General features: G+C 37.6%; 2 protein-coding genes and 1 long non-coding RNA gene across 4 annotated transcripts; 2 read left to right on the top strand and 1 right to left on the bottom strand.

Moving 5' to 3' along the window:
- Nucleotides 1–254: 254 nt before the first annotated feature.
- Nucleotides 255–14,147, top strand: LOC145218617 (transcription factor COE1-like). 2 transcript variants are annotated; one of them, XM_080086025.1, is made up of 15 exons: nucleotides 255–428; nucleotides 1,502–1,655; nucleotides 1,996–2,059; nucleotides 3,525–3,580; nucleotides 3,955–4,028; nucleotides 4,099–4,167; nucleotides 7,368–7,449; nucleotides 7,591–7,708; nucleotides 9,912–10,042; nucleotides 10,216–10,342; nucleotides 10,583–10,671; nucleotides 10,836–11,103; nucleotides 11,412–11,642; nucleotides 12,514–12,708; nucleotides 13,221–14,147. In XM_080086025.1, the coding sequence occupies exons 1-15, from the start codon at nucleotides 349–351 to the stop codon at nucleotides 13,238–13,240; spliced, it is 1,758 nt and encodes a 585-aa protein (XP_079942151.1). In that variant the 5' UTR covers nucleotides 255–348; the 3' UTR covers nucleotides 13,241–14,147. The 2 variants fall into 2 exon arrangements, with proteins under 2 accessions (XP_079942151.1, XP_079942152.1); XM_080086026.1 differs by having other exon boundaries at nucleotides 10,836–11,094.
- A 667-nt stretch (nucleotides 14,148–14,814) lies between these two features.
- LOC145217719 (uncharacterized) lies at nucleotides 14,815–24,586 on the bottom strand. Its single transcript, XM_080085060.1, has 8 exons — nucleotides 24,527–24,586; nucleotides 22,760–22,944; nucleotides 22,157–22,279; nucleotides 20,348–20,498; nucleotides 19,681–19,860; nucleotides 18,937–19,067; nucleotides 15,220–15,378; nucleotides 14,815–15,001 (listed from the first exon to the last, which is right to left on the bottom strand). The coding sequence occupies exons 1-7, from the start codon at nucleotides 24,582–24,584 to the stop codon at nucleotides 15,223–15,225; spliced, it is 984 nt and encodes a 327-aa protein (XP_079941186.1). The 5' UTR covers nucleotides 24,585–24,586; the 3' UTR covers nucleotides 14,815–15,001; nucleotides 15,220–15,222.
- LOC145217721 (uncharacterized) lies at nucleotides 22,274–24,759 on the top strand. The gene is made up of 4 exons (XR_013857462.1): nucleotides 22,274–22,390; nucleotides 22,746–22,960; nucleotides 24,544–24,639; nucleotides 24,707–24,759. It is a non-coding gene; the product is annotated as an uncharacterized LOC145217721 (long non-coding RNA).
- Nucleotides 24,760–24,811: the final 52 nt, after the last annotated feature.

Raw genomic sequence — 24,811 nt, forward strand, 5'->3', positions numbered from 1 at the left:
GCAACGTTTTATCATCAAGGGTAAACTGAACGCCAGGGAATTGCAAAGTCCTTTTTGTTTACTTTGAAGTTTCGCGGTTCAGAAGTTATCACTGCTTATACTAAACATGTACAATGACAAGAATAGACTAACAACACATAAACATTTTGAATATATGTTGCGTTTAAAAATACAATAGCCTATACTGATGTCTAGACAGCATTTTTTCAAAATGAAACAAAATTTGTGTTTTTGGATGTGGTGTTTAAATTCTGTCCACGTTTTTCACAACATGTTCTTTCACAGATTGACGTACATCAAACCATTTGAAAACTTGAACAATTTCTTGCAAAATTATCTTGAAATAAAATGGCTACAATGCCAGGTCAGCAACTTGTCCCTGCAGTTCGTGGTTGGATGCAAACATCACTCGTCGAATCGTCATCAAGGTTGGTCGCTTTGTGCCCGAAACGCCAAGATTTTTTTGAAATTTACACTGCCTTGAAATTGTTACGTTACTACTATCTCATTCTCATTCTTGGCGAATGTGACAAAATCGCAAAATGCAGACCTAAACTCGTTTCAACAAAGCTAAAATTAAATTATGAATTAATGGTGACAATAGCGACTGCCGAAACGTTTCAAATAGAATGTAATTCATTACCACTGCTAAATTTTCCAAAAGGTTTGTGTTTGTCCAGAAAAAAACAACTTTATCCGTTTAAAATGGTTGTTTATGAAGTTTAACACGTTTTGTATCTTTGTAAGGTCTTTTGTATCTTTGTAAAAATTTGTTAAAATAACATTTATTTTGGTTTCTTCTAAGTTAAAAACTCGAAACAGGGTTTTTGTGTCTGTATCTGTGTGTGGATCAAGCACTTAAAACCATTCGCTTTCCGTCAACGACAAAATGTTATTCCATTTCTACAATTACTTGTAGCGTGTCGCACCAACTGTCAAATTTTTTGTAAGTCCCCAAACAACTTTGCGTGCAAACAGAGCGACTGCTGGCTTAACCCACTGGGGGCTTCACAATTACCATCCCGATGTGCAATGGGACCTCTGGTAGATTTGCACGGGAAAAGTAACTCGCGTGTGGCCCTGTTTTCCCGCGAGGAATTTATCGATACCTCAGTGGCCGTCGTGTCCTCTCATTATTTCGAATCACAACTTGCTAGTACAGGGACCGATACGACTATATATTAGACATTGGCTGATCAAAGTTTGCATATGGTTAAACTTTTCGTAAAGTTACAGTGTGAACAAAGCCGTTGATTGGACAGAATGATCAAGGATATTACGTTCGCATTCTTAGAAAAATTCTGTAACAATAATCAAGTTGTTAATGCGATTAAAAGTTATGTATACGCGGACAGGTTAATAGCAAAGAAGTCAATACAATTATGTAGGACATTTCAGCTTTCGTGGTCTGGTTGTGTGTTTTGAAGAGTGTTTTAACTTTTAATCGACTTTTATTTGTTTCTATGAGAGTTGTAACTAAAATAGTTTTTGTATTTCCTAGCGTGTCGTTACATCGAGCTCATTTTGAAAAGCAACCTCCCAATAATCTGCGGAAAAGCAACTTTTTCCATTTCGTCTTGGCTCTCTACGACAGACAAGGTCAACCCGTTGAAGTTGAACGAAGTGCCTTCGCCGGATTTGTCGAAAATGAAACAGTAAGTTTTTGCTTACGTCTTTGTTCATTTGTTGATAATAAAGGTGTTTAAGTAACTATATCTCGTAATACGTTTAATTTCAATTTTTATTAAGATGGACCACCATGCATAACGTTGGTATAGTATCTTTAAGAGCGCATATCAGCAAATACATGTGGCTTTTTTGTTTGGTCATAACTTTCATGATATTTTTCCACGTTCTGGCTTTGGCTACAAGGGTGTTTTATTCTTTCCTTTTTTAGTTCATGAAACTCAGAACTTACACTTTGTTTTGGTGTTGCAATTTACTTTTACGAAGATAATATAGTTGCATTAAATTACAAAATATCCTTTTGTGTAGGAAGTCGCTGGTGAAAAGACCAACAATGGAATCCACTATCGATTGCAATTGTTGTATCACAATGGTAAGTAGAATCAATCCATTGTTTGAATTCTTTCATTGAAATCGACTCTTGTTCACTGATGAAGTTTTACAACAAAAAGATTCGAGACCTGATGCTAGATTATTGTTGAGCAACAACACCACAACTGATGTGTTAATAATCTCAATTACTTATTTTCAATAGACAAACAGTTCATAAGTTTATTGTTTGGAAATGAAATTTCATTTTAAAGTAAACCAGATCTAAACATGCCAGTTTTGGTAGAAAATATTTCAACACTTTAATCGTTTACAACTTAAATTATGTCCAATTTATATTTTTTACACAACAATCCCTTATACCCAATACAATTGCCCCTAAACCGTGTTAAATGTAGCCTAGTTTGAAGCCTTTCTTGCATAAGGTGCTTTTGACTCGAAACAAATTATCCAGCATTGCAATACGATAGAACATTTCCGTCCTTGCCATTGTCAACTTTTTCATATATACGTCTTACGAAACTTAAAATAAGCTAAAATTTTATCATAAAACTCACGCATATATGCCAGCAACGGGTTATATTAGGGTGTAGTTACCCCAAAACAGTGTAAATTTGAACCAAAGTTGAGACCCTTTGTTTTAAAAGATATTTTGACCAAAGTATTTCTGCAGAATTTCAATAGGATTGAACACATTTGTAAAGTGCATTTTCAAAGTTTTTGGAATCAAATTCGGCCACAAAATACGCACATAAATGCCATTAACAGTTTACTATAACATGAGTCGTGTCGAAAGCAAGCTTTCAGCACCAAATATAGTCAGATCAATGAATGACATTACGCGCATTAATAACCTGCAGTGGAGAAGTGGTGAGATTGGCCGCACGGGAATACACCCAGTTCCCTCAGGTAATAACCTAGGGCGGCTTCACAAGCAGTGCGAACGTATCTGCTTGATTGCTATCCGGCTAAATTACTTGGCCGTTGTTCGCTTCATATCGATTTGTCTTCACTGCCACACACTCCAGAACAAGACATGAGGTTCCTTATATAGCATCTGGTCTTGTATGCTCTGCAATACATATTTCTGGCTGGCTGGCCCTGTTGTTGCTTTGTACTTTGTTAATTTGCTTTTTGCCACAAAGCAATTACTTTTTACTGGACTTCAAATTATTGTTGTCAGAACTTCTGTTAAGTTTAAAAAATACGCAGAAAGGCTGTTGCAAATTTGGCGGTGTCTTGGGAGATTTCGAGGCGGTTTATTTGTCCGTAATTGTAAGAAACTGCTTTTTTACGCAATACTGTAGTGATTAACATTATAGATACGAAGTTTTCAAACAAGTTTGACAATATTGAAAATTAGGCTTTAACGTACAGTCATCAAGTCATTTTATTACATTCCTTTATGTTACAAAATATCTGACGTATTATCAAATTCATGGCGCTTTTGTTTTTCCTTTCATAATGTTTACTAGTTTTAAAGTTAACTGATTTGGTTTTATTTGCAGGCATTCGAACAGAACAAGATGTTTTTGTGCGACTTATTGATTCTGCCACAAAACAGGTAAAAACCAGGGAGTTGACACAAACAAAATGGCGGCTGGGACAAAAAACACCCAGACCCGTTTACTGAAACACTATTGTTGCGTAATTTAACTGCTGATCGTTTATCTGCAAGTGAACATGAAAATTTGATTTGTAAAATTGCTCCATATACATGGATCTGTTTTTAATTGTTAAAAATGGAGGGCATAAATTTTACTGATTACGGCATTGACATTTAGCGAAGTAAAAACGCCCCTTTCACGGGTCTTTATGCATGCCATGGTTCATAAGCCTGTAGTTGTGTTCGCAGAAGGTAAACGGCTGATTAAGAAATTAACTCTTCTGTTTGATATATTTTACCTATTACCATTTACCTTGGCCTTTTTCTTCCAGTCGATTGTGTACGAAGGACAGGACAAAAACCCGGAAATGCGACGAGTTCTTCTCACACACGAAATTATGTGCAGGTACGAATAGTCTCAACGCAGCCTTCATTCCACATTTTCACAAAAAAACTCACACGATTTTTGTTTTTAGTCGATGTTGCGACAAGAAAAGTTGTGGAAATCGGAACGAAACACCCTCGGATCCTGTGGTGATTGACAGGTAAAAGACTGTTCTTTTAAATTGAATATTTAGGAGACTTTTTTGTGTTGTTAACGATGAAATGTCGAAGTTTCACCGATCCCATAAACGTTTTGTTGTTTTCAAATAGAATTGAAAAAAAAAAAACGTTTTGTTTGAAAAATAGACCCTTTAAGATTATTTTCCCCTTAAAACATTCCAAATGTGTTTTCTAGTTTCGAAATTTCGCCCTAAAACTTATATGCAAGGGCGTTAAATTAATTTAGTAGCTATTAGGAAACCCGGTATCGATTTTATGCAAATTCTGCCTGTGGAAATGTTATATTCAATCAATCGCTATTCGAATGTTGAAGTGTGTGAAAATCTCGTCTCAAACTAAACTTTCTATGCCAACCAGAATTCTTCGTCTTTCAATCGACAAACCTTCCCCTCCACTAAACTTTAAACCACCTTACCAGCAGGGTATAGGTTGTCGTTTTAACATTAGCCGTTTTCTATAACCCAGCGACGTTTTACGAATTAAACGGAACAGTTCGTGTGAAGTAATAGCATAATGTTGTTTAGACACTAAATCGGGGTGATGTAGTAATTTGCGTATTATATCACTTTACACTTCAAACGCAACTAAGCATTTTTGTTTGGACGTTTCTTGTCGTTTAGAGGTACATTGTTTTTAAAACTTTCAAGCCGTGTAAATGTGAACAAAAAATTGTAAAAAATTGATGTTTAAAACCGAAATTTCTTATTCGTTCGGTAAAAAGTTGAACTCCATTCATTGTCAACCCGTTGTGCACCCCTTAACAGCAGAAATTGTCAATTTGCCATAAAAGGGGTTAGCACATTTTTTCCATAAACAGAACTTTACAATATTTTTGGGTGTCCAATGCAAAATATCGATCGCAGGAAATAAGGGATAGGAATAACGACTCACTGCTTTCTGACGGGAAATAACCCTTGGCACTAATGCACCGAACTTGATGCACTCCGCGCCCGCGAAAACTAATCCCTTATCCCGATGTAACATGCTTTCTGATTGTAGCAAGCGATTGAACTGACACAACCATCAACATGCAAGCATATGGCGCATAAATGGACCCGCTAACAAGCATGTCGTTGTCCATTGTGATTGTGTCTTCGCGTTTTCGTGAAAACAAACAGACCAGCCATTGTTCTCTGCTGTTACGACCTCTTTTCGCTGCAACGGTGAATTAAAGTGCAGAGCGCGTACGGGTAGAGCAGCAGTCTGATGATTGCATCAACTCTTAACGCGATTAACGAATTACGATTTTCGCTGCAAAAGGTTGCGATCCGACATCTTTAAAGAAAAGCACATCTGCAAGACATGACGTGGCTAACCTGATTTGCACGCTTGTAACATTCACTACCCAAATGACCTGTTAAAATTCTTTTTTTAAACATTATACTTGCCATATTATAGTCAGTTTTGTTGTCAAATGATCATTTTCTAGCATAGCTTTAGTTTCTGATCTTATAGGTAAACTACAAAGCTTCCTCTTTTTACGCGTAAAAGGCACATTAAAGCACAAAAAACAACTATGTTATAATGTGAGATATTCACGTGACTTTTTTGTTGCAAAAAATAAAATATAGAAAAATACATTGTCTGAATTGAAAAGTTTAGAAAATGTTTTAAATGATTGTCGTTTGCTTTATTTCTGGTCCACGGCCGCTAGTCTCGTTTTAAGTTCCATCGCAAGATGCGCTGCCCCAATTACTGGCCTCGTCGCATCGATTAGTTGAAGTCGTTTGACCTTTGCCATTAGCGGTCACGCGATGTCGCCTGTCCACTTCTCTGCTCTCCTTCCGTCCCCGAACGTCCAGCCGAACCGATCTCGGTTCTAGCAGATTTTTGCCGTCGATCTGGCACCGACCGCACGTCCATCAAACCTATTCGGGATGTATGAATTATTAATCGTCAGGTCCTTGCTTCCCCCTCTCCTGCTCTGCGCGCGCACTGCTACAAAATTTGTCGTTAAAAACATTTTTGAGGTGAAATGAACCGGGATTGCCTGGTGGTAAAACAGAAAACACCTTTGCAAAAATTGTTTGGGAAACTACCGTGGCATTTTTTTGTCAATTTTCGAGTCTCTGTTAACGATTTCCGGGCAAGAAATTCGGGGTTGGGATCTCTTAAAAATTTTTTACAAAAGCTGCTACGTTTATTTACATCCCGTAAAATAATGTTTCATATTAATCTTATGCTTTTTGGTACATTTCATGGGGATTTGCCTATCTCTTAAAATTTAAAATTGTTTGATGTGATTTTAGCCAGTGTGGCTTACTTTATATAGATGAGGTGGTCTAATTAAAATGGCGCACATTTAAATTACCCATATTCCCTTATTTATAAAAAATTCCAAATATTGTCGCCATAAACGACGAACTATTGATGTTTTTGCTTTATATTTTTGCTTTGAATAAAAAATATGTCCCATTTGTAAAGTATATTGAGGTGCAATACAGTAACTTGTCGCATTACAAGATCAAAAATCGAATGCCAAATACATGAACTCAGTGAAACCCAACACAATCCTACTCGCGGCGCTAAAATTATCCTCTAACTCGTATTGATTGCGTTTTTGGGTAAAGCTGCCGTTTCTAATTTACAGGTAAAGACAAGCGTATTCCCTAAAATAATGCTTTAACAACTTTTCGATTTGAATAAGGTACTGATGATGTTATTAAAGTGAAACGTGTGTACCTCAAAATCGAATGGCTCAATGTTTTTCTTTAACTTAAATAAATAGACATAAGGTGCATTACAACCTTTATCCAACAAGCTGTGATTCTTTTTTACGTTAAAGTACAAGTATTTATAAATTTTGCAAACTGTTTTCGAAAACAATAATAATTTTGCTTATGTTAATTATGGGTCCCCTTCCCTGGGGATAGGGGACACATTGTTTTTGTCCGTATTTTTTTTCTTTTTTCTGTTGTTAAGTTTCAAGCGATTTTATATTTTTGTTAACGTTTCTATTCTATTCGAATAAGGACGCTTACAATAGTTGTACTAACCCCGCACAAAACAACAGGTGACCTCAAACTTTCTTGCTTTGCTTTCAGCGGAATGGATGCACGCTAATTTTTAATCCAATCAGCGCAGCTGTTGCGTCTGCTTCTTGACTGCTGTCTGTGATGTCATAAAGCCTGACGCGATTTGGTAAAATGGCCGGATTTGAATCAGTGTTTTTTTGTTTCAGGTATTTTCTCAAGTTCTTCCTTAAATGCAATCAGAACTGCTTAAAAAATGCCGGGAATCCAAGAGATATGAGACGTTTTCAGGTATTATTGTAACTTCAATTGCACAAATAAACCTGCTACAAAAATCAACTTTAAAATGTAGTTTTTTAACTAAAATAAATTTTAGATCATTTGTGGACAAATTTTACGACAACATTAAAATCAACGTGTTTTTGTCTTCAGGTTGTTGTTTCCACAACGGTTCATGTAGACGGTCACGTGCTTGCTGTATCCGACAACATGTTTGTGCATAACAACTCGAAGCACGGTAGAAGAGCACGACGGGTCGACCCAGCAGAAGGTGAGTCACTTCAATTAGGCTTAAAATTTTCCTTCACTAACAAAACATGTTGAATTTTTGAAAGACTTGGGTAATTTTCGGCGCTTTTCTGTACCTAAGTCCTTAGTACACCAACAACACTCGCTTGGTTTTGTGGTAACTTGAAAAAAACTTGGCATACTCCGGGCGCTTAAATATTTCCCTTGCCTAAAGCTTCAGTATATTAACGAAAAATGTTTGAATTTTGTGACATTATTTGAAGTAAATCGTGGACAATAGGTTAATAGGTTGACTTTGATTGTTTGCGGTAAGATTTTAAAATGATATGAACATAGGAATTTGGCCACAACTTTAACCGGCAAATCAACAAAACCAATTTTGTAGCAATGTTTAGGCACAAAAAAACTTAAAATTCATATATTTCTTCGTTTAAATGCATGGGCGAGATTGTCGCAAGAGTAAAATATGAACATACGATTTAAACAGAAACAGAAACGCCTTATAACTCAATTTTCTTTTCAAGTAAGCGGTTAAAAGGTTGGAAGTCTGTAGACTTATTACAAATTCCCAAGGAGAAGTTTAGGGAAATGATTCTCAGCCGTAGAGACTTCGTAAATTATCCTCTTAGTCTCCGAGGGAGTATTGAGTTTTGGCATAAAACCTGTTCCGTTAATTCGCGTTGGTTTGTTTATTATGACATAAAACCCGGCTCAGATTTTCTGTAGAAACTTGGGAATTATTTGTTCGTCCCACGAGAAGTTTTGGCTTCCAACAGACGCCGTCCTGTCTCTTTCATCAATTTTCAGTGAACTTTTTAAACTTTTCGCTAGACTCCATTTGTCGACGTCAATCACAACACAGTTACTAAATGTCGGACAATAACGCTGATGTCATCCGATATGTTTAACTGAGTGATGACAGGCGTAGAATATAGTTGAGTTGCACTGACACCAACATTAATAGCACTAAGAGAAAATGTTTTCGCGTGGGATTAGTAAAAAATAATGAAGTAATGGATTAGATTTAGTGGCCACTATTGTTCACACGTTTTGGCATGCTATAAAAATTTTAAGTTTTAAAGCCATTTTAGTGTGTTAAAATGTCCTGCTCCCCTTTGTAATTGACAATGATACTGTTCCAAATATACAATAACTTTAAATCGTGTATATCTGCAAAACAATAAAATATAAAATATGACCAAAGCACGGAGCAAAAGCTTAAGAAATAGTAAAATATAAAATATTAACATGAAGAAATTGTTCATTATATATTACACTCTATCAACACGAATTAAAAAACCATTAAAACAGAAATCCCGATACATCAAAGCCTTAACAACCCTCTTTAACCTAATGTACATCACTGTCTCATTCTCATGTGGCCTTACAATTCCCCAACCTCACTCGCATTGCACTTAACCAGCGATCGACAAGGCTTCAAGCCAAACCTCACAACCTGTGTTTTGGGACTCGGAAGCATCTTAAAGCGACATTTGACGATGTTTAGGGACCTAGGGGCTCAAAATCGATCGCGGCATGAACGCGTTAACCGGGATTGTGTACATCACACTGCCCCCTATGGGAGCTACGTACGGGTTTGCGGTTCTAACTGCTCTGTCATATGTATTTATGAATATTGACTGCTTTATGTTATGGAGGTTTTCACTTTAGGTCATATAAGTGCAAATCTGATGTTTTTGCAATTAAATGTCTTTTTGCTTGGCTTATTGTGAGCCAGTTTAACCTGTGGTTTATGCCCATTTGTGGCACCGAACAGAATAGGTGAGGCATGGCTTTTAAGCCTGTTACTTCCAACAAACTGAAGTGCCATGGGATGGCTACACTATAGCCAATCTGTTGTCACTAGCTGCACTGATGAGACATTATAGCTCGAAACAGTGTGCACACAGAAACGAAAAAAAAAACGGAGTAACTTTTTTCCACTTATTCAAAGCAAATAGGTTCCCGGGTGCTTCGGGCCGTTTGTTTCTTTGTTTATTTTAAAAAAAAATGTGCACTGTCTGTAGCTTACATATCATTTATTAGCTTGATGCTGTTACAATGCCCCTTTTCTTCCCCAAAACAGAAAAAATGACGTTAATTGTTTCACACACCACACAAATGTGGCTGAAGAGTATAACAGGACTTTGTAAACTAGTCGAAAGGTTAAAATATTTTTTTTGGGAAACACTTCCTTATCTAAACGGCCCCGCTTCTTTTTGCAGCCACACCCGCAATCAAAGCGATCAATCCGTCAGAAGGATGGACCACTGGAGGCGCCACAGTGATCATAGTTGGCGACAACTTTTTTGACGGCCTTCAAGTCATATTTGGTTCCATGGTGGTTTGGAGTGAGGTAAGGACTTTGCCTTTGGAGTGAGAAATTCTGTAAACACTCTTGATTTTCAAATGTTTTTGTGGCGTAGACGTTTCGACAGAGTATATTTTTACAATTCAGTGAAGCAAAAAAATGCTTTTAGTTTTATTTTTCACATTTTCACTTCTAACACTCCCCATCGCTTTTTCCAGCTCATCACTCAACATGCAATTCGAGTTCAGACTCCACCACGCCACCTACCGGGCGTGGTTGAGGTAACTCTCTCTTACAAGAACAAACAATTTTGCGGCGCTGCACCAGGAAGATTCGTCTACACAGGTCAGTATTTAAAACCTTTAAACATTACAATAACACCAGTTGCAGTAAAATTAAATTAGCGTATTTTTTCAATTTATCATGTATGCGCGTTGCATAGTTAGTAAATTGAGGCGTATTTCTCTAAATCTGAATACAGTACTCTAGAAATAAAAGGAAATTAAGTAGAAATACTCTCCCGTACTTAACCTTACGTTTTTCGCAGGTTTGAATGACTTAACGTAACCTCTGTATTTTTTGCAGCCTTGAACGAGCCGACTTTAGATTACGGGTTCCAGCGTTTGTTAAAAACTGTGCCAAGACATCCGGGTGACCCAGAGAGGTTACCTAAGGTCAGTTTATCAATTGGTGTTTCATTTCGCTTTTGTAAGCAACCGAGTGTAAGAACTTGCTATTGTATAATTTGTAGATTTTCAATTACAAACAGTTTGTAGGCTAATCAACCTCGCTGCCTTGCTGTTACTAAGCAACGCCTAACTTTGCTTCTTTATTGCAGGAAATAATTCTCAAGCGAGCTGCTGACCTGATGGAGGCTTTCCAATACAAATACAACCCCCACGGACAGATGGGTTCAACCGGTGCCGTGCCCCCGCCTCCCCATCTTGCCCCTCCCCCAACCGGTAACCATGGATCGTTCGTGCCCCAGGCCAGCGTTGCCATGGCAGCGGCCGCCATGAATGGATACGCGGCTGCGGCGGTGTCATCCGGTTTCGTTCCGGCCACCGAGCGTTTCGACACAACGGGGAGCGATTCAGGTTTGATAGGTTTGTTCCACTTCTACATTGCCCACTGGCTAAATAGAAACGACATATACGCGGTATCGACCAGCTATCGAGCCCAAATTTACTTACGGTAATTTTTCGTTTTCGAGACATAGAGAGAAACTGTTTCACAATGAAAAAAAAATCCTTTTACATGCACTTTTCGAATTTTTGTCTTTTTTGTTTGCTTTTGATGACGTCATAATTACTTTAGTGACGTGTAAACTCGTACTAGTGATGTCACAAACAAATCCATCAAACCGTTTCATTTTTATCTTTTTTCGTCACAATAAATTTCCATATTTTTGCAGGTTATTCACGTGGTAACAGCGTGTCGCCCCGGAACGGTTATTCCCCTCAGGGAACCCCCAACAGTGTGACGAGCGGATCTCAAGGTGTTATGAGCGCACTCACTACAGTAGCAGCTGCCCCAGCACCCAGCGCTTATAACAGCACTCAGCCATTCAACAGTTACACTTGTGCTGCTCCCACATTCACCAATATGACAAATCCATCTACTGCTCTTTTCTCCGGCTCTAGTAGTAAGTTTACGTTTTTATGTTGCTGTTTTTCAAACACTGTATAAATTGTTTTCCATTGGTGACATAAATATCGGCATTTTTCTTCTAGTGTTAGCCCTTAAAATTAATTTGTTTTTGTTGGTACTGTTTACATTTTAAAATCATCCCACCCTAATAATATCGTTACCAATTCTTGGAAATATGTGTGTGAGACCCCATTGGTTTTTGCTTGCAGAAGCAGTTGCATTGTAAAACGCCAAGAAAGATAGGGACCCATTAAATTTAACTAACAAATGTACATCGTTGTAAGTGCGAAGTGTGTGGTAAATCATGAAATATAACATAAAATAGCAAGTACCTTCTCTAGATAATTTTGCCTTTAAGTATAGCTTTAGTCTCTTAAGTGGCAAATGGTTTTTTGGTTTGTTGCAAAACTTTAATGAAAGCCAAAGATTTTCTCCATACCACTGACAAATGCTTGAATAGCTTGCAACTCCAAACCTACATCGTTACAGTTCACCACAATGAAAGTAGATGTCCGTTGTGATGCGAACGGGCCTACTAACATTGTACCAAACTGAAGCGAGCTTTCAACGAAAAGGCGTAACCCGTCGGAGCGTGTAACTTCTTCTTTAAGATTACAGTAAACATCGGTTAATCCTGACCCGTTTGGACCAAAAAATTGACATGATTAGGCAAAGATCGGGATTAACCAATATCGATTAGTTCAAGCCTTACCACATTACAAATCATTGGACCTCTAATTTCGTCCAAATTAGGCGAAGATCTGGTTTAACCGAGGCTTACTGTATTTGAAACAGTGCCTTTTTTCAGCATAATCTTAACGTTTTTTGTCTATTCAACCCTAAAACCCCCTATTATTGATTTGCAGTTCTCCCTTCTTCTCCCCCGAACCCAATGAACCCTCTGTCGTCGTCCACAACCCCCGGAATTTTCAGTTTCTCGCCAGCAAACATGATTTCAGCTGCAAAGCAGAAAAGCGCATTCGCTCCTGTCATTCGCCCTCATAACTCACCGTCACCTCTTGCGTCCTCAAACGGCAATTTGGGATCAACTATTATGCACGGTAGGTGGCACTAGCGAGTAAAAATCATGACATCATTTTCTTTTTTGTTGCTTGATGTGCCGAGTGGTAAGTTAAGTGGTCTGGCCTCTAATTGCCGTTCATTACTAAGCGTTAACCTGTTTGTTCATTTATACATACCTGTAACCACCTTTCTTTTGTATTTCAGTTACCGCAATAAAATATAAATAAATAAAAATTACAATTTTGTTGTTTGAAAACATATTTGTTTTTGTAGTTTTTCATTTCTTAAACTTTACAACTTTTTTGCCTTTTTTTAAGTTTTTGGTTGTGCAAAATATTTTTTTTTAGTTTTTTATTTATTCAAAAATTTCAAAATTTTAGTTTTTCATTTATTCAAAACCTTCAAAAATTTGTGCCCGTTCAAATTTTGGAGTTTTTGGTTTTGCAAATTTTGTAGAAGTTCAACTTGAAAAACTTTCTCGAATTTAAAAAGTTTTTCCGGCTTAACGCACTTTGACCTGTGACCCTTAACCTTTTGAACTTTTTTGCAGCTCTGAACGGGTACAGTTAAACCAGCGATCCGCAATCGATCAATTAGAGCTTGACCGCCGTGAAGAAATTGAAGGCAGAAAGTCGCTTACGTCATGCCGTTGCCATGCGACAATAAGAATTATACAGTTCCAATCCTCTTCTGCAGACAGAGCAGTATTTTTCCTGACTTTTTCGTTTTTTTCTTGTGTTTTTCGCTTTGTATATTTTTGATCGGCGAATAATTTTGGTTAGTTTCTCGCCATAAGGTGTCGCCCCGCGCCAGATAATCCGAGTTTTTTATTTTTTTTGCGTGGCACCGTTTGACGATTTGTCACCAACTATTCAAACCAATTACCGACAAAGCACATTACAATTGCAACTCGATTGCGTAAAAGACAAATTCTTGCCCAAAATGTAGTTTTCCAAACCAAAATCGACAAACAATTATTCGTTAAATATTAACAACCGTATTTTAAAGGCAAGCGGGTTTAGGTAGTTCTGCTTTATAGAAGACTAAATTTTCTGAACCTGATTTAGTTGAATGTCAAATCTAGTTGGGGTGTCGTTATCGCAGCAGCGAGGTCATGTCGTGTCGTTTATGATAAGATCGCTATTTTCCAACTGACTCAGCGGCCCCAAGAAACCTGTTTAGCGTTTCAACCGAACAGGTCTTGCCAAGAAAAAACTACTTTGAAATGCCAACAAAACCGCCCGTAAAACTTAAATTTTGATTTTCGTATATATTTAGTTTAGTATTTTTCGGTGCAATTTAGATTGTGTGCGTACGTTTCTTGATTCGTTTTAGTTGTTTGAATATGATTTCAATGTTTCTTGCCATTTTTGATTGCTTTCTGCGACTCTTGCCGATTTCAATGTGTACATAAGTTTGCTGTTGACGCTGCCGCTTTTGCGTCTTCTTTAATAAATCTTCAGGGATTTGCAAAGTACTTTGACAACTTTTTCGCTCGCATCAGGGCTATTCAACCTATAAGTTCTACGGAACGCTTGGGTCCTCTGTAACATCTGTGAGTTGCAAGACCTATACATGAGTTCATGGTATCATAAACAAGCTGCGACGCGATAACCTCCAACATTACCACGCCTAAGCAAAACAACCTGTGAGTCGTGAAGGTCCTAGGATTCTCAGTATCATAATCAACAAAGCACATGGTTTCACCAAAATATGTTATTAAAAACTATGTTATGTTGGTGTTGGTGAAAACTTCGGTTTTTCTTTTGGTTTGTGCTTGTTTTGTAGTTTAAGTTGCCGCTTTTAGAGGTTTTGCAGCACTTGCCATAAAACGGACACTTGAAGTTGAAGGGCACAGTCTATTTACACAGATATTAATTTCCCAATTTCGAAACATCAATATTTCAACTTAAAACTAATTATTCACTTTTCGTGTGGCTTTGGCTTGTCTGTAGTATTAATTTTTGTTTGTTTATTACACCCCTACCCTTTGCAAAATTACTGTTTAAAACGTCTACTTAAAATCATAATGCTACAGAACATATCCCAATGCAGAAAAGTAATAAATGAAACAGCCGCTCTGTTATGATTTTCCTATCATATGATGAAAACTTCCTCTTTACTGCAACATGACTATCACGGCATTTCACATGATAACAAAGGTTTGTTTAATACAAGCGAATATGCACACTGACACATACATAAAAATATACAGCATCAAATCAGTATGTCGTGGTTAAAATGACAGTTTTTACAAGTTCATTTCAACTTTGCACGAAGCACAAAGGTAAAGATCTGGGGTCACTTGGGTCAGATGTTTCGGATGTTGATCTAAAAAACAAACACGTGTCAGCTTTAAAACTTAACTGTCAGAATTTAAGTTCAAAATATACTTTTCTTTGAATTATAATTTTTCCGCCAAAAATAATTGAACAGCCGATATTCTTTGTGATAAACAAACGTAAAAAACATATAAGAGTCTAGTTAATACACATTGCAGCCAATTGAAATAGTTTATTTAGAACAAAAAAGCAATTTTCATAACTTACATTTTATGTGCTGGTTGTGAAAGTGATCTTCTCTGTTGGGAAGCTATCAACATCCTCGAGATCGACGGCATTGATTGAAATTGTGTAAGTTGTGTCTGGATTCAGATCGTAAACTGTAAAAAGGACTTCGTCGCCTTCCAAAGTGTAACCAGTGGGTGTCTGCAAAGAAAATTGAAAAGTTTGATTAGTCGTTACTATAAAAAGAAACTGAGCAACATAGCTTGAATATGCAAAACACACGCATTAATGATGTTAATATTGTTATTGTTATTGTTGTTTGCTAGTAGTAATAAGGTTATCTTAATGCTTGTTTTCTTTGTCCCTTTGCCTCGTTGCCCAGAAATGCTTGGTTCGATTGGCTTTAGGTGCCTTGGGGTTGACTTGCAATTAGGCCACTTTGCCCAAAGCTTTGTTAATCAAATGGAATTTCTTAATCTGAGTTAGGCTGCATGTTGTGCTGTGCAGTGGTTTTGTTAAAGGATGTTTGTGTTGTTGTTGGTTTTGTAAATTATTTAAGATGTTGCTTTGCTACTAAAAAGCTGTTTTAGTTGTTTCAAAGGCATTTTGTTAGTCAGACATTGCTTTGCTTAAGCTGGGTTGAACTTGTAAGCAAAAGAATCAGAGGTAACATGTAGCTTCTACAGAACAAGAAGCCTTTGTGGTTTGGATAGTAGAAGTGAAATTAATTGGATGTATTTTGTTTAAAGCCAACATATCCACGAAAGGTAAGTAAAATACAAACAAGGTTACCTCTGTGTAACACTGTACCAGTTTGTATGTTTGTATAATTTATAAGCTGTAACCAAAAATCCGAATTGTTTGTTTGTTTATTACTGAACAGGGTGTGAAAGTCCTTCCGTTCGTGACTCACATATTTCGGAAATACGTAACAGCTGTGTTTGTGACGTCACAAATAATCCTTAAGCCCCTTGTATATTGATTTCCTACTATACTTAATTTTGAGTTTTGCCGCAAAAATTAATATTATCTCATAAAACTTGTCACGTTTCAGCGAATTAATTACGCCCTTGTGACCGGAATTAACCTGCGACAGGCTTGGGTGGTGTTCCGATATCTAATCAGCGGAAATTAAATTACATAAGACACACAGGCCGTGCACAGATGTCGTCATAATTCCGGATGTTTGCTTAGCTTTCTGGATTTAAGGATCTATTTTAAACATAAATGGGTGAGTCGAGTCTATAACAAACTGTGGATTATTTGGAAAATGATTTCTAATCAAAATACCTATTTTCGCTGATTTATATGGTGATCAAACTGGCCTACGCTATCAAATGGTATACGTTTGGTTTTGTAGAGCGATTTGGTACGTAACTTCCCATCGTTAGAAAACGAATGTTTCTTGTAAATTTGCCTGAGCATATACACAGCGTCTGTATTTGGCGATTCCTGTAAGCCAGTAGTTCTCAAACTGTGCGTCGTTTCAATTTTCGAAGGGCGTCGCAAAAAAGTTTTGTTTCGTGGCTTTGTTGTATTGTTGTATCAATAAACCCAACTTTGATAATAAGTTTCCTCATTAACTTTTTTTGCTGGTGCGTCGCAAGTCCAGAAAAACTTGTCCAGGGGCGTCGCAACAAAAAAAGTTTGAGAACCACTGCTGTAAGCAACAGATTGTTACTGCTCTCTTTAATGTTAACGTTAAATTTTAGTTTCTGCGCAGCGTAGATTTTCTTGCGCTAAGAGGAAACGATGCTTGGTACGCATTTGTACCTAAGTTGAATTCGTATGTCTGGAAATAGCTGCGCAACTTTGGGATATTATTGGGCGCGTAAAGGGCATGCTATCCTATTTCGAATCGTACTTTTAGATCAACTTATCACATTTATGTGGCCCGGGGTTATCTTCTGACAAGTTTCAATTCTTTACTTGGTCTTGAAAGGGAAACTGAAAGCGTTTAAATCGATTTGCACCGGTCAGTGTCAAATCCTCTCGGACAAGCGCATAACCACATGCCATGCGCTCAAAATGCAGATGACCTTTAGATAATTATTTCAAGGTCACGACCAACCCCGGACTGTCCTACGCAGCAGGGAGAAGGCTTAATTAGGACTCGCAGTGAGAGGAAAATTAACCTTCAATAAATGTTTGGGGCCACGATAGCATCGACGTAGCTCGCTTAGTGAGTAATAATGTTCCCGCAAACAGGCGTTGAGGTAAATCGCGTAAATATTAAGCCGAACTACTAGAGCGAATTCAAAATAAACAGACCACGTGTTCGTGTATATTGTACATAGGATGGAATAATGCAAGGTTAGGTAACACACAAAAAGCGCCAACTTTGCAAAAACCAAAGTTTAAGATTGTTTGGCCGGAATGCTTTGTTTTAGCAGCAAGCTAAAAAATCCCGATGTCGAAGTCAGTGCAAGATAATGTCGAAATGTTGTAACGTTTTCTCACTGGCTTGTCCTATCTTGTTTGTGGGTTACACATATATTTAATGTCTTTTTTTTTCTGTTTGTTTTGCATTTGTCCGTAATATACGATTAGGTAAGCAGTGTTACGAGTCTATATACAGTAGGTGTAGTATTGTATATTTTGTGAAACGTTCGCAATTCATTAAAACGAAACCAGTTGGTGTAACGCAGGTATATCGGTTTAAAAAAATTGCCCTGTTTCAAAATTGGCTGCATTTGTTGTGAGACATAGCGGAACCAGCACGAAAGTGAAAACATTGAGTAAACTTTGATTTGACCTTGTGGTTATTTTAAAGGGCGTGTGTGTTAGATAACATGTCTATCTTGTCACGTTTTCCACCATGAATCAGACTTAGATTTTCCCTATCTTAGCTTTAGCAATATTAATCTACCGGTGTTTTTAGTGAATCATTTTTGTTTAAAAAACACTTCCAAGTTGTTTTATTGATTTATGATTAGATATCAACTGTCGTGCCAGTCTCCGTTGTGGCGAAATTACCACATGAGCGTACCGTATTTGTACTTGTTTAAAATAACAGGAGGCAAAAATTTAGCTGTGCAAAATATAAACATTTAGGTTTGCTTGTACAGGTGCGCGTGGTTTTTATGCCGATTGCCGTCTTCAGATAATATCATTGATTGCAACACTGGGTTAGTTGGGATTTTTTTGTTTGTTTTTAGGCGGAGGATAGAATTGTCACACCTAGATTATTAGTTAGAAAGTGCTCAATGTCGATTTGTAGCTCATTTTTTCAATATATTTTAACCACGAAAGTATGCAGTATCAAACAGTGCGAAATATGCCCGTTTTGGTAATGATTATAAAATGCTGATTTTGTATTTTTATGCGGCTGATACAATTGTCACTTCAAGATTTTTAGTTAGGAATTGCTTAACGTCGTCGTATTTTTAAATATCAAAATATTTACATTTGTTTGTCGTTTTTGTCAATTTTGAAAAGCAGCAATACCACTGATTTAGAAAAAAAAATGTTTACGAATAATTAAATGAACTTCAAGTTACTAAATCAAACATATGTGCAGGCTTTTTTTAAGGTTTGGTTTGGGTGACCGCTAAGTAGTTTTAAGAGACCGCAAGTGTTTCATTTAAATACTAAAAAATAGCCATATTTACTTAAACGAATTATTTATTAGGCTACTGGCAAATTTTGGGAAACCGCTGGAGAAATTTGGGGGACCGTTTCGGTGTGTATATGTGTGTGTTAATCTATGAGCGTGTGGTTTTACATGGGATTCGAACCCGTGACTAAATACTTTCTTACTTGTATTTCTTCGCCGTCCGCGCCAGTCAAGGAATTCACGATGTAACTGGCAGCATCTTGGAGAGCGCCAAATGTAAAGGTGACGTTAGTCGAGGAAATCACGAGAAGAGTAAAATCTTTCGGGGCAAGCACTGAAAAAAAATGCGAAAAATAACAACTGGTATTGCGTTTGTGATAGAACTATTATCCCTTTCTAAAGTTAATCCATTTTACTGCCCTTTATAGACACTGAAGATGCTTTTTTGGAGAAATGTATTGTTCTTTACAACAGTGGTCGGCAACCGCCGGTCCGCGGCCCGGTACCGGTCCGCGAGGAGTTCGTTACCGGTCCGTATAATTTTTCAGGTTAAATGCTATAAAAATCTTGCCTATGTATTCTGGGGATGATGAACTAATTTAGGCATTTTTATTGCTAAATATTTGTAGTTTTTTGAAGACCGGTCCGCGATCAAATTTCACTTTTAAAAACGGTCCGCAGTGCAAAAAAGGTTGCCGACCCCTGCTTTACAACATTGTCAACCGATTTTAACCTGAAAATAAACATTTCCCAAATTCTAGTTTATTTCGCGAAGACCTTTTTAGTTTACGACATGTATACTGTAGTTCTAATTTGGCGATAATATGGAACAAACATATAGAGACAGTAATAGCTATTCAAACCAAAGCCCGAATGCATCCCAAACTCAAAACCGACTTAAAAAGCCCGGCCCTCTTAGATTGGGTTCAGTATTTTTAAGTACTTACGTCTGCAAGTTGGCACTGGGAGGCGCCATTTCCCGCGTACGCATTTGAACCAGTAAGCTCCGTCGCGTTGGTAACCGGCGGTTTTGTTGCATTGAAAGAAGCAAGCGCTTTTTGGGGAATTCCAGCGGCTGCATGAGAAGTTGCCGTTTGGAGACCAAGACACAATTTCTTCGCAACTTCCTGTTAAAACAAAAAAACAAGGTTTAATTAGCCTACAATTTTGCATAAAATATTTGCGTGCACAACTGTGTTGCTTGTGGGCTCGATTCCACCTCAGGCTAAACTATGTTATAATGCTTGAGAGACCGGTTGATTCAGTATAACGCCTTTAATGGGCCTGGCATAGGCTTTCTGTGGTTTATGGATAAGTATGCCATGATCGCTGGTCTGCATTGACGCTTCAGGCTGATCCCAACGTTCATTTTAGCGAACCAAAGTTTGGGTATTTTTATATTTTTTAACAAATGTATGTTAAAAAAACGTTATGTAGAAGTGGTGTTTCGACAGAATGTTAAAATTTTATCTCAAATCCAGTGGTTCCCAGCCTTTCACAAGCGCGTATTGTTCAAATCTGTTTGCTAGACTGTAACTCTTTTATTAGATGTCACAAGTGAGATTCCTTGTATAATTTGACAAGAAATGAAAAGTAAGACAGAACTTAGTATACCTGGGCAGTTTCGCTCGTCAGTTCCATCTGCGCAATCTTTCTTCCTGTCACACCACCACGATTCGTCGATACACTCATCGTTTGTTTCGCAAGTGAAGAAGCCAACACCACACTTGCCAACCGGTGTGGGGGCCGTCGGTGCTGCCGTGCTCTGCGGGAAACGTGACACAATTTAAGGAGAATTAGTATAAAGGTTAGCGGCGAATGGCGTCTAGCCTTTATGCGTTGTTTAACAAAGAGTTTTGGACCTTAATCAACACATTGCAGTTTTTTACACGACAACCATTGCAGTGGACTACAACAGTAAACTATAAGTTTTTAGTTGTTTATTTTGCTTTTAATATTGTTGAAATTGGCTATTTTTTGTGGAGATTTTTTATTCAGGGATGGTCCCTGGGAGTGCAAGACTTAGGCGTAGAGGGGGTGCAAGAATGTTTCATGGTTTTAGTTCAAGAAAAACGATTACTTTTCAAAAACATTGAAAGGGGAGTCAAAACTGTTTGGTGATTTCAAGAAATCGTTAAGGACCCCTGCCTTTATCGCATTTGTCATTCTGCATTTGAAAGCTACATGTCTTTGACGCAATTATGGCATCTTCAGCTAAGTTACTTTTACGAGTTTTTCAAGGTAATCTTTGCTGGACTTTACTGTGCGATATGTATTTCTGGATTTGCTGTGGGAAGCCGGAACAGGAACACGACAGGAGGTGAGATGACTCACACACATGACGTCAACAAGGTGGTTTTGCGGTGGCAACGCTATTACAAATCGATATACAAGTGGTGCTGTAAGAAGCGGTGTCCTTGACATGCGGTTGAGAGCAGTTACTGTGTGACGATCACAGTGTACGTGTCCCACTACAGCATGTGGCATCAGTGCCTTGCACGTTAAAGGTTACGCACAAGTGGTATACACTTTTGACCGGCGAAGGACACGACTTCATTGAGTTTTTCACCGCCGGAAGTTACCTGTGCTATATAAAGTTTACAATCGGTTTCAAATCACCGCTTCTGAAGTTGATTATTTATTGCGCAGGTGCGCTGTTTACAACCCAAAAGTGCAATGTTGCAACAAGCTCCACGCCTGCAAGCCCATGTTTTTGAGTGCGGTTTTCGATCTATATTCGGTGCAAAAGATGCATGCAATAATGTTGAAAGTTGCAGTCTACTGTGCAAGAGGTGTTTTTTGCAGTGGTTTGGGGACCTAAATTTGGCGAAATTCTGCACGATTGCACAAAAGCTAGGTGGCTGTTTTGTGAACGTGATTTGTTCTTGAAAACAAGTGAAAAATTTACGATGACGTGCTGAAGTAAATAGGTTGTTTGTTCGGTGCGGGTTTTGTCTTCTAGATTGGGAAAATTCCTTTTCAGACTGCGGTAAGCGATGTCTATCTCGTAATTCAAATGAACACCTGCGTTGCGATGTGAACGATAGAGCGAACTGTGGGACACAAAACATGTTATTACTTTGCATTTTTATGCCGTTATTTTACTGCGCCGACTTTGCAAGTTTTAGGAGCGAATTCCCTAAAATGTTTTGTTGTTATGCATTACAGTTAAGACTAAGTTTGCTTCAAAACTTTCCTGTCAAAAACTTCGTGTTTTTCATAAACTTAAACTCTTTGCCGTTCGAAATTCAAGGCCGCCTTCTTTTTGCGAAGTAGCAAATAGAATTAATAAAGTTAAATTTCATGAAGTTAAAACGCAATTTTTTGCTGTTAAGAATTTGTTTTCGAAGCAAAGTTGAACTTTGTTAACACTTAGATGTGACAGCAAAGTGCTTTTTGTCAGATAACTCATGGTCAACAAACCGTGGTTGTTGTTTTTCCGAAGGTCCAGGTTCGTGTGGGTTTGCCAAGACGACTTAAATGTCCTCCTTTTCCGACACATTGTACGCGGATCCCGTAGACATTGAAAATTTCGAGTCCTCCAATCTGCAGGAAGAATACGCTACAACGTTTGTTGACGTGTTATGAACAGACCAGCCCCTCAGGGAGTTAAGATTAAAAACCTTGATAAAACACCGAAGCAAATTGGAAACGTTGGTGCGTACATTTTTTTTAAAGTTTTTGAAAAACTATACATTTGATTATCTTGATTTAAAATAGAAACTGTCTTAAAAGATTTATAGTCAATACATTTTACAATTGCTGCTGTTATCATCAATGTAAAAATGATAAATACGATAGCAACTGTTAAAGCGTTCGAAATATATTTAATACAACACTTTTTTAAATCATTTTTTGTAAAAAACACTTCAATTTTTTTGATTTTTTAAATTTTGATTTTCAATTATAATATTTTTTGATTATTTCTACTGTTTATTGAAATAATGCTTTTTCTCCTTTATTCATTTGACCCTCTGTTCATTTGTTAACATGATCTTTTTTTCGAAAATAGGATTATTTTCGTACCATGAAGTTTGTGGCGTTGACATTTTCATACTGAGCAACGGGGTTTGTGCTATCGTAGCCTTTGTACAGATACACGTTGTATGAATCAGCATCTTCGACGGGAAGCCAGCGAACACGGAAATAATTACCTCCTACATCACCCCAACGAATCCACGTCCAAGATGGCGGGTCCATGCTTTCGTCAACTGCGCGAAGAATCAGGTAAATCAAATTAACTACATGTTGTACTAACTACTGTAACTTCATGCTTTTGTTGTTTGCTTTTGTGGTCATCCAATTAGAATTCCATACACAAATTTGCTCGTATAATTTAGGTTTAGGCGTAGCAAATGTTTTAACTGCGCGAAGAAAACTTAGGTGCATTAAACCAAGGGTCGGCAACCTCTTCTGTACTGCGGACCGTTTTTGAAACTGAAATTGTATCGCGGACCGGCCTTCAAACAACTACAAATATTTAGCAATAAAAACGACTAAATTAGTTTATCATCCCTGAGATACATGGGCAAAATGTCTTTACACATTTAATCTGAAAAAGTGTACGGCCCGGTTACGAATGCCTCGCGGACCGGTACCGGGTCGCGGCCCGGCGGTTGCCGACCACTGCATTAAACTAACTACGTTTACATGTTGCATTGTTCTTCGCTTTCGTGGCATTTAACTAGAATTCCGTAGGCATATTTGGTCGTATTATTTAGGCTTAAATAAAGAATCGACAATAATTGCGTTAGGTTGCTGACTCAACTAATTGGTTGGCAAACATTACGATTTTTTTTGCTTTGATGGCTTCCGGAAGTAGCAAGAAATCTTTGCACATATTTTGTCGTGTAACTTAAACACAAATTGACGGGAAATTTCGTCTAAAATTGACCATCATTATCGTGAACGCGATGACCGCTAACGATATACGATATCTATAACAAAACGTCATCGACGGTGGCACGAAGCTCTGGAAATAAAGGTTACGTCAACATTGGCCACTGCAGCAAGATAACGATGACTTTGTATCTTTCTCAAAAAGTTTTTCGTGAAATTATAATATTGTTTATGTGATGTCATACGCAGATAGGGTCGGTACATCAATTTTCAAGCACATTTTTTCTTTTTTTAGCAGTTAAATACATCCAATAATCGCGGGGGGTTTCTGCGATGCGAGCTATCTTTTACAATAGCGCTTTGATTTTTATTGTGATTGACTTTCGTAGGTTGTCGTTGGACGTTTCAAGATGTTAATCGTTGGGTTATTGCTTTTAACGCAACCTGACAAAGCGCTTGTCAATTCAATTAGCCCGCCATGATAGAGCGGACTTAATGGAGTTCGATTTATGACGGCAATGGTCTTAAGCTAATGACTTACGTAACCAAGACCAATTAGCTAGATACAAATTATTTTCTTGCGTAATTAATGTTTCGAAAAACGAACTTTTCGTTGCATTATTTCTTTATGATTTTCTGTTTGATAAAAAATATTAGTAAGTAAACTTTATTACGAAAGGTGTTATTTAATTTTTTGAAATTGTTCATTTTTTAGAGAAGAGCTTATTAAACAATTGTAATTCGCATTTTTTTAATTTTGATTTCGAAAAAAAGTTTAAATTCGCAATACGAGACTATATCATTTGTTTTAACCGGTTTACGCTGGATCAACTCGTTAAACACTCGAAATTTTGATAAAAAGAAGTTCTTGAACATAAAGCATAAAACAACATGCAATTCTATACGTGGACTGGTCCAAGTTAGGGTGTATTTAAAAAATAACTTAGCACTTACTTTCTGCTGCATGGCAGAGAGCCACAGAGAGGGCGATGAGAAAGAAAAACGTCTTCATCTTTTCAGTCTTCGCTTGAGGGTGAATTCAGCAATTCGATAGACTACTTTTGCAGGTTGTGTTTTTCCCTTGTGTTTGCAGGGCTTATATAAGCCACTGTCGGTTACGTTCTTTTTTTGCAGGATCGTGTTTGGCCTTCTGAAAACTTCTTTCCCTTGCGATCGGCTGAATCCCCCTCTGTTCAGCTAAAACGCAATGTTTATGATTGCTCGAAGGTGTGTTTGAGG

The sequence above is a fragment of the Phallusia mammillata genome, chromosome 3, assembly GCF_965637545.1.
Source record: "Phallusia mammillata chromosome 3, kaPhaMamm4.hap1.1, whole genome shotgun sequence".
Taxonomy (NCBI): Eukaryota; Metazoa; Chordata; class Ascidiacea; order Phlebobranchia; family Ascidiidae; genus Phallusia; species Phallusia mammillata.

Excerpts from the sequence above, each read along its gene's own strand:
- LOC145218617 (XM_080086025.1), top strand. The coding sequence starts at position 349 with ATGGCTACAATGCCAGGTCAGCAACTTGTCCCTGCAGTTCGTGGTTGG. Across the intron at positions 4,029-4,098 it reads ACACACGAAATTATGTGCAG|TCGATGTTGCGACAAGAAAA; the intron begins GTACGAATAGTC and ends TTTTGTTTTTAG. Across the intron at positions 4,168-7,367 it reads GATCCTGTGGTGATTGACAG|GTATTTTCTCAAGTTCTTCC; the intron begins GTAAAAGACTGT and ends TTTTTGTTTCAG.
- LOC145217719 (XM_080085060.1), bottom strand. The coding sequence starts at position 24,584 with ATGAAGACGTTTTTCTTTCTCATCGCCCTCTCTGTGGCTCTCTGCCAT. Across the intron at positions 22,945-24,526 it reads TCTCTGCCATGCAGCAGAAA|TTGACGAAAGCATGGACCCG; the intron begins GTAAGTGCTAAG and ends TTCTTCGCGCAG. Across the intron at positions 15,379-18,936 it reads CGGACGGCGAAGAAATACAA|ACACCCACTGGTTACACTTT; the intron begins GTAAGAAAGTAT and ends TTTTCTTTGCAG.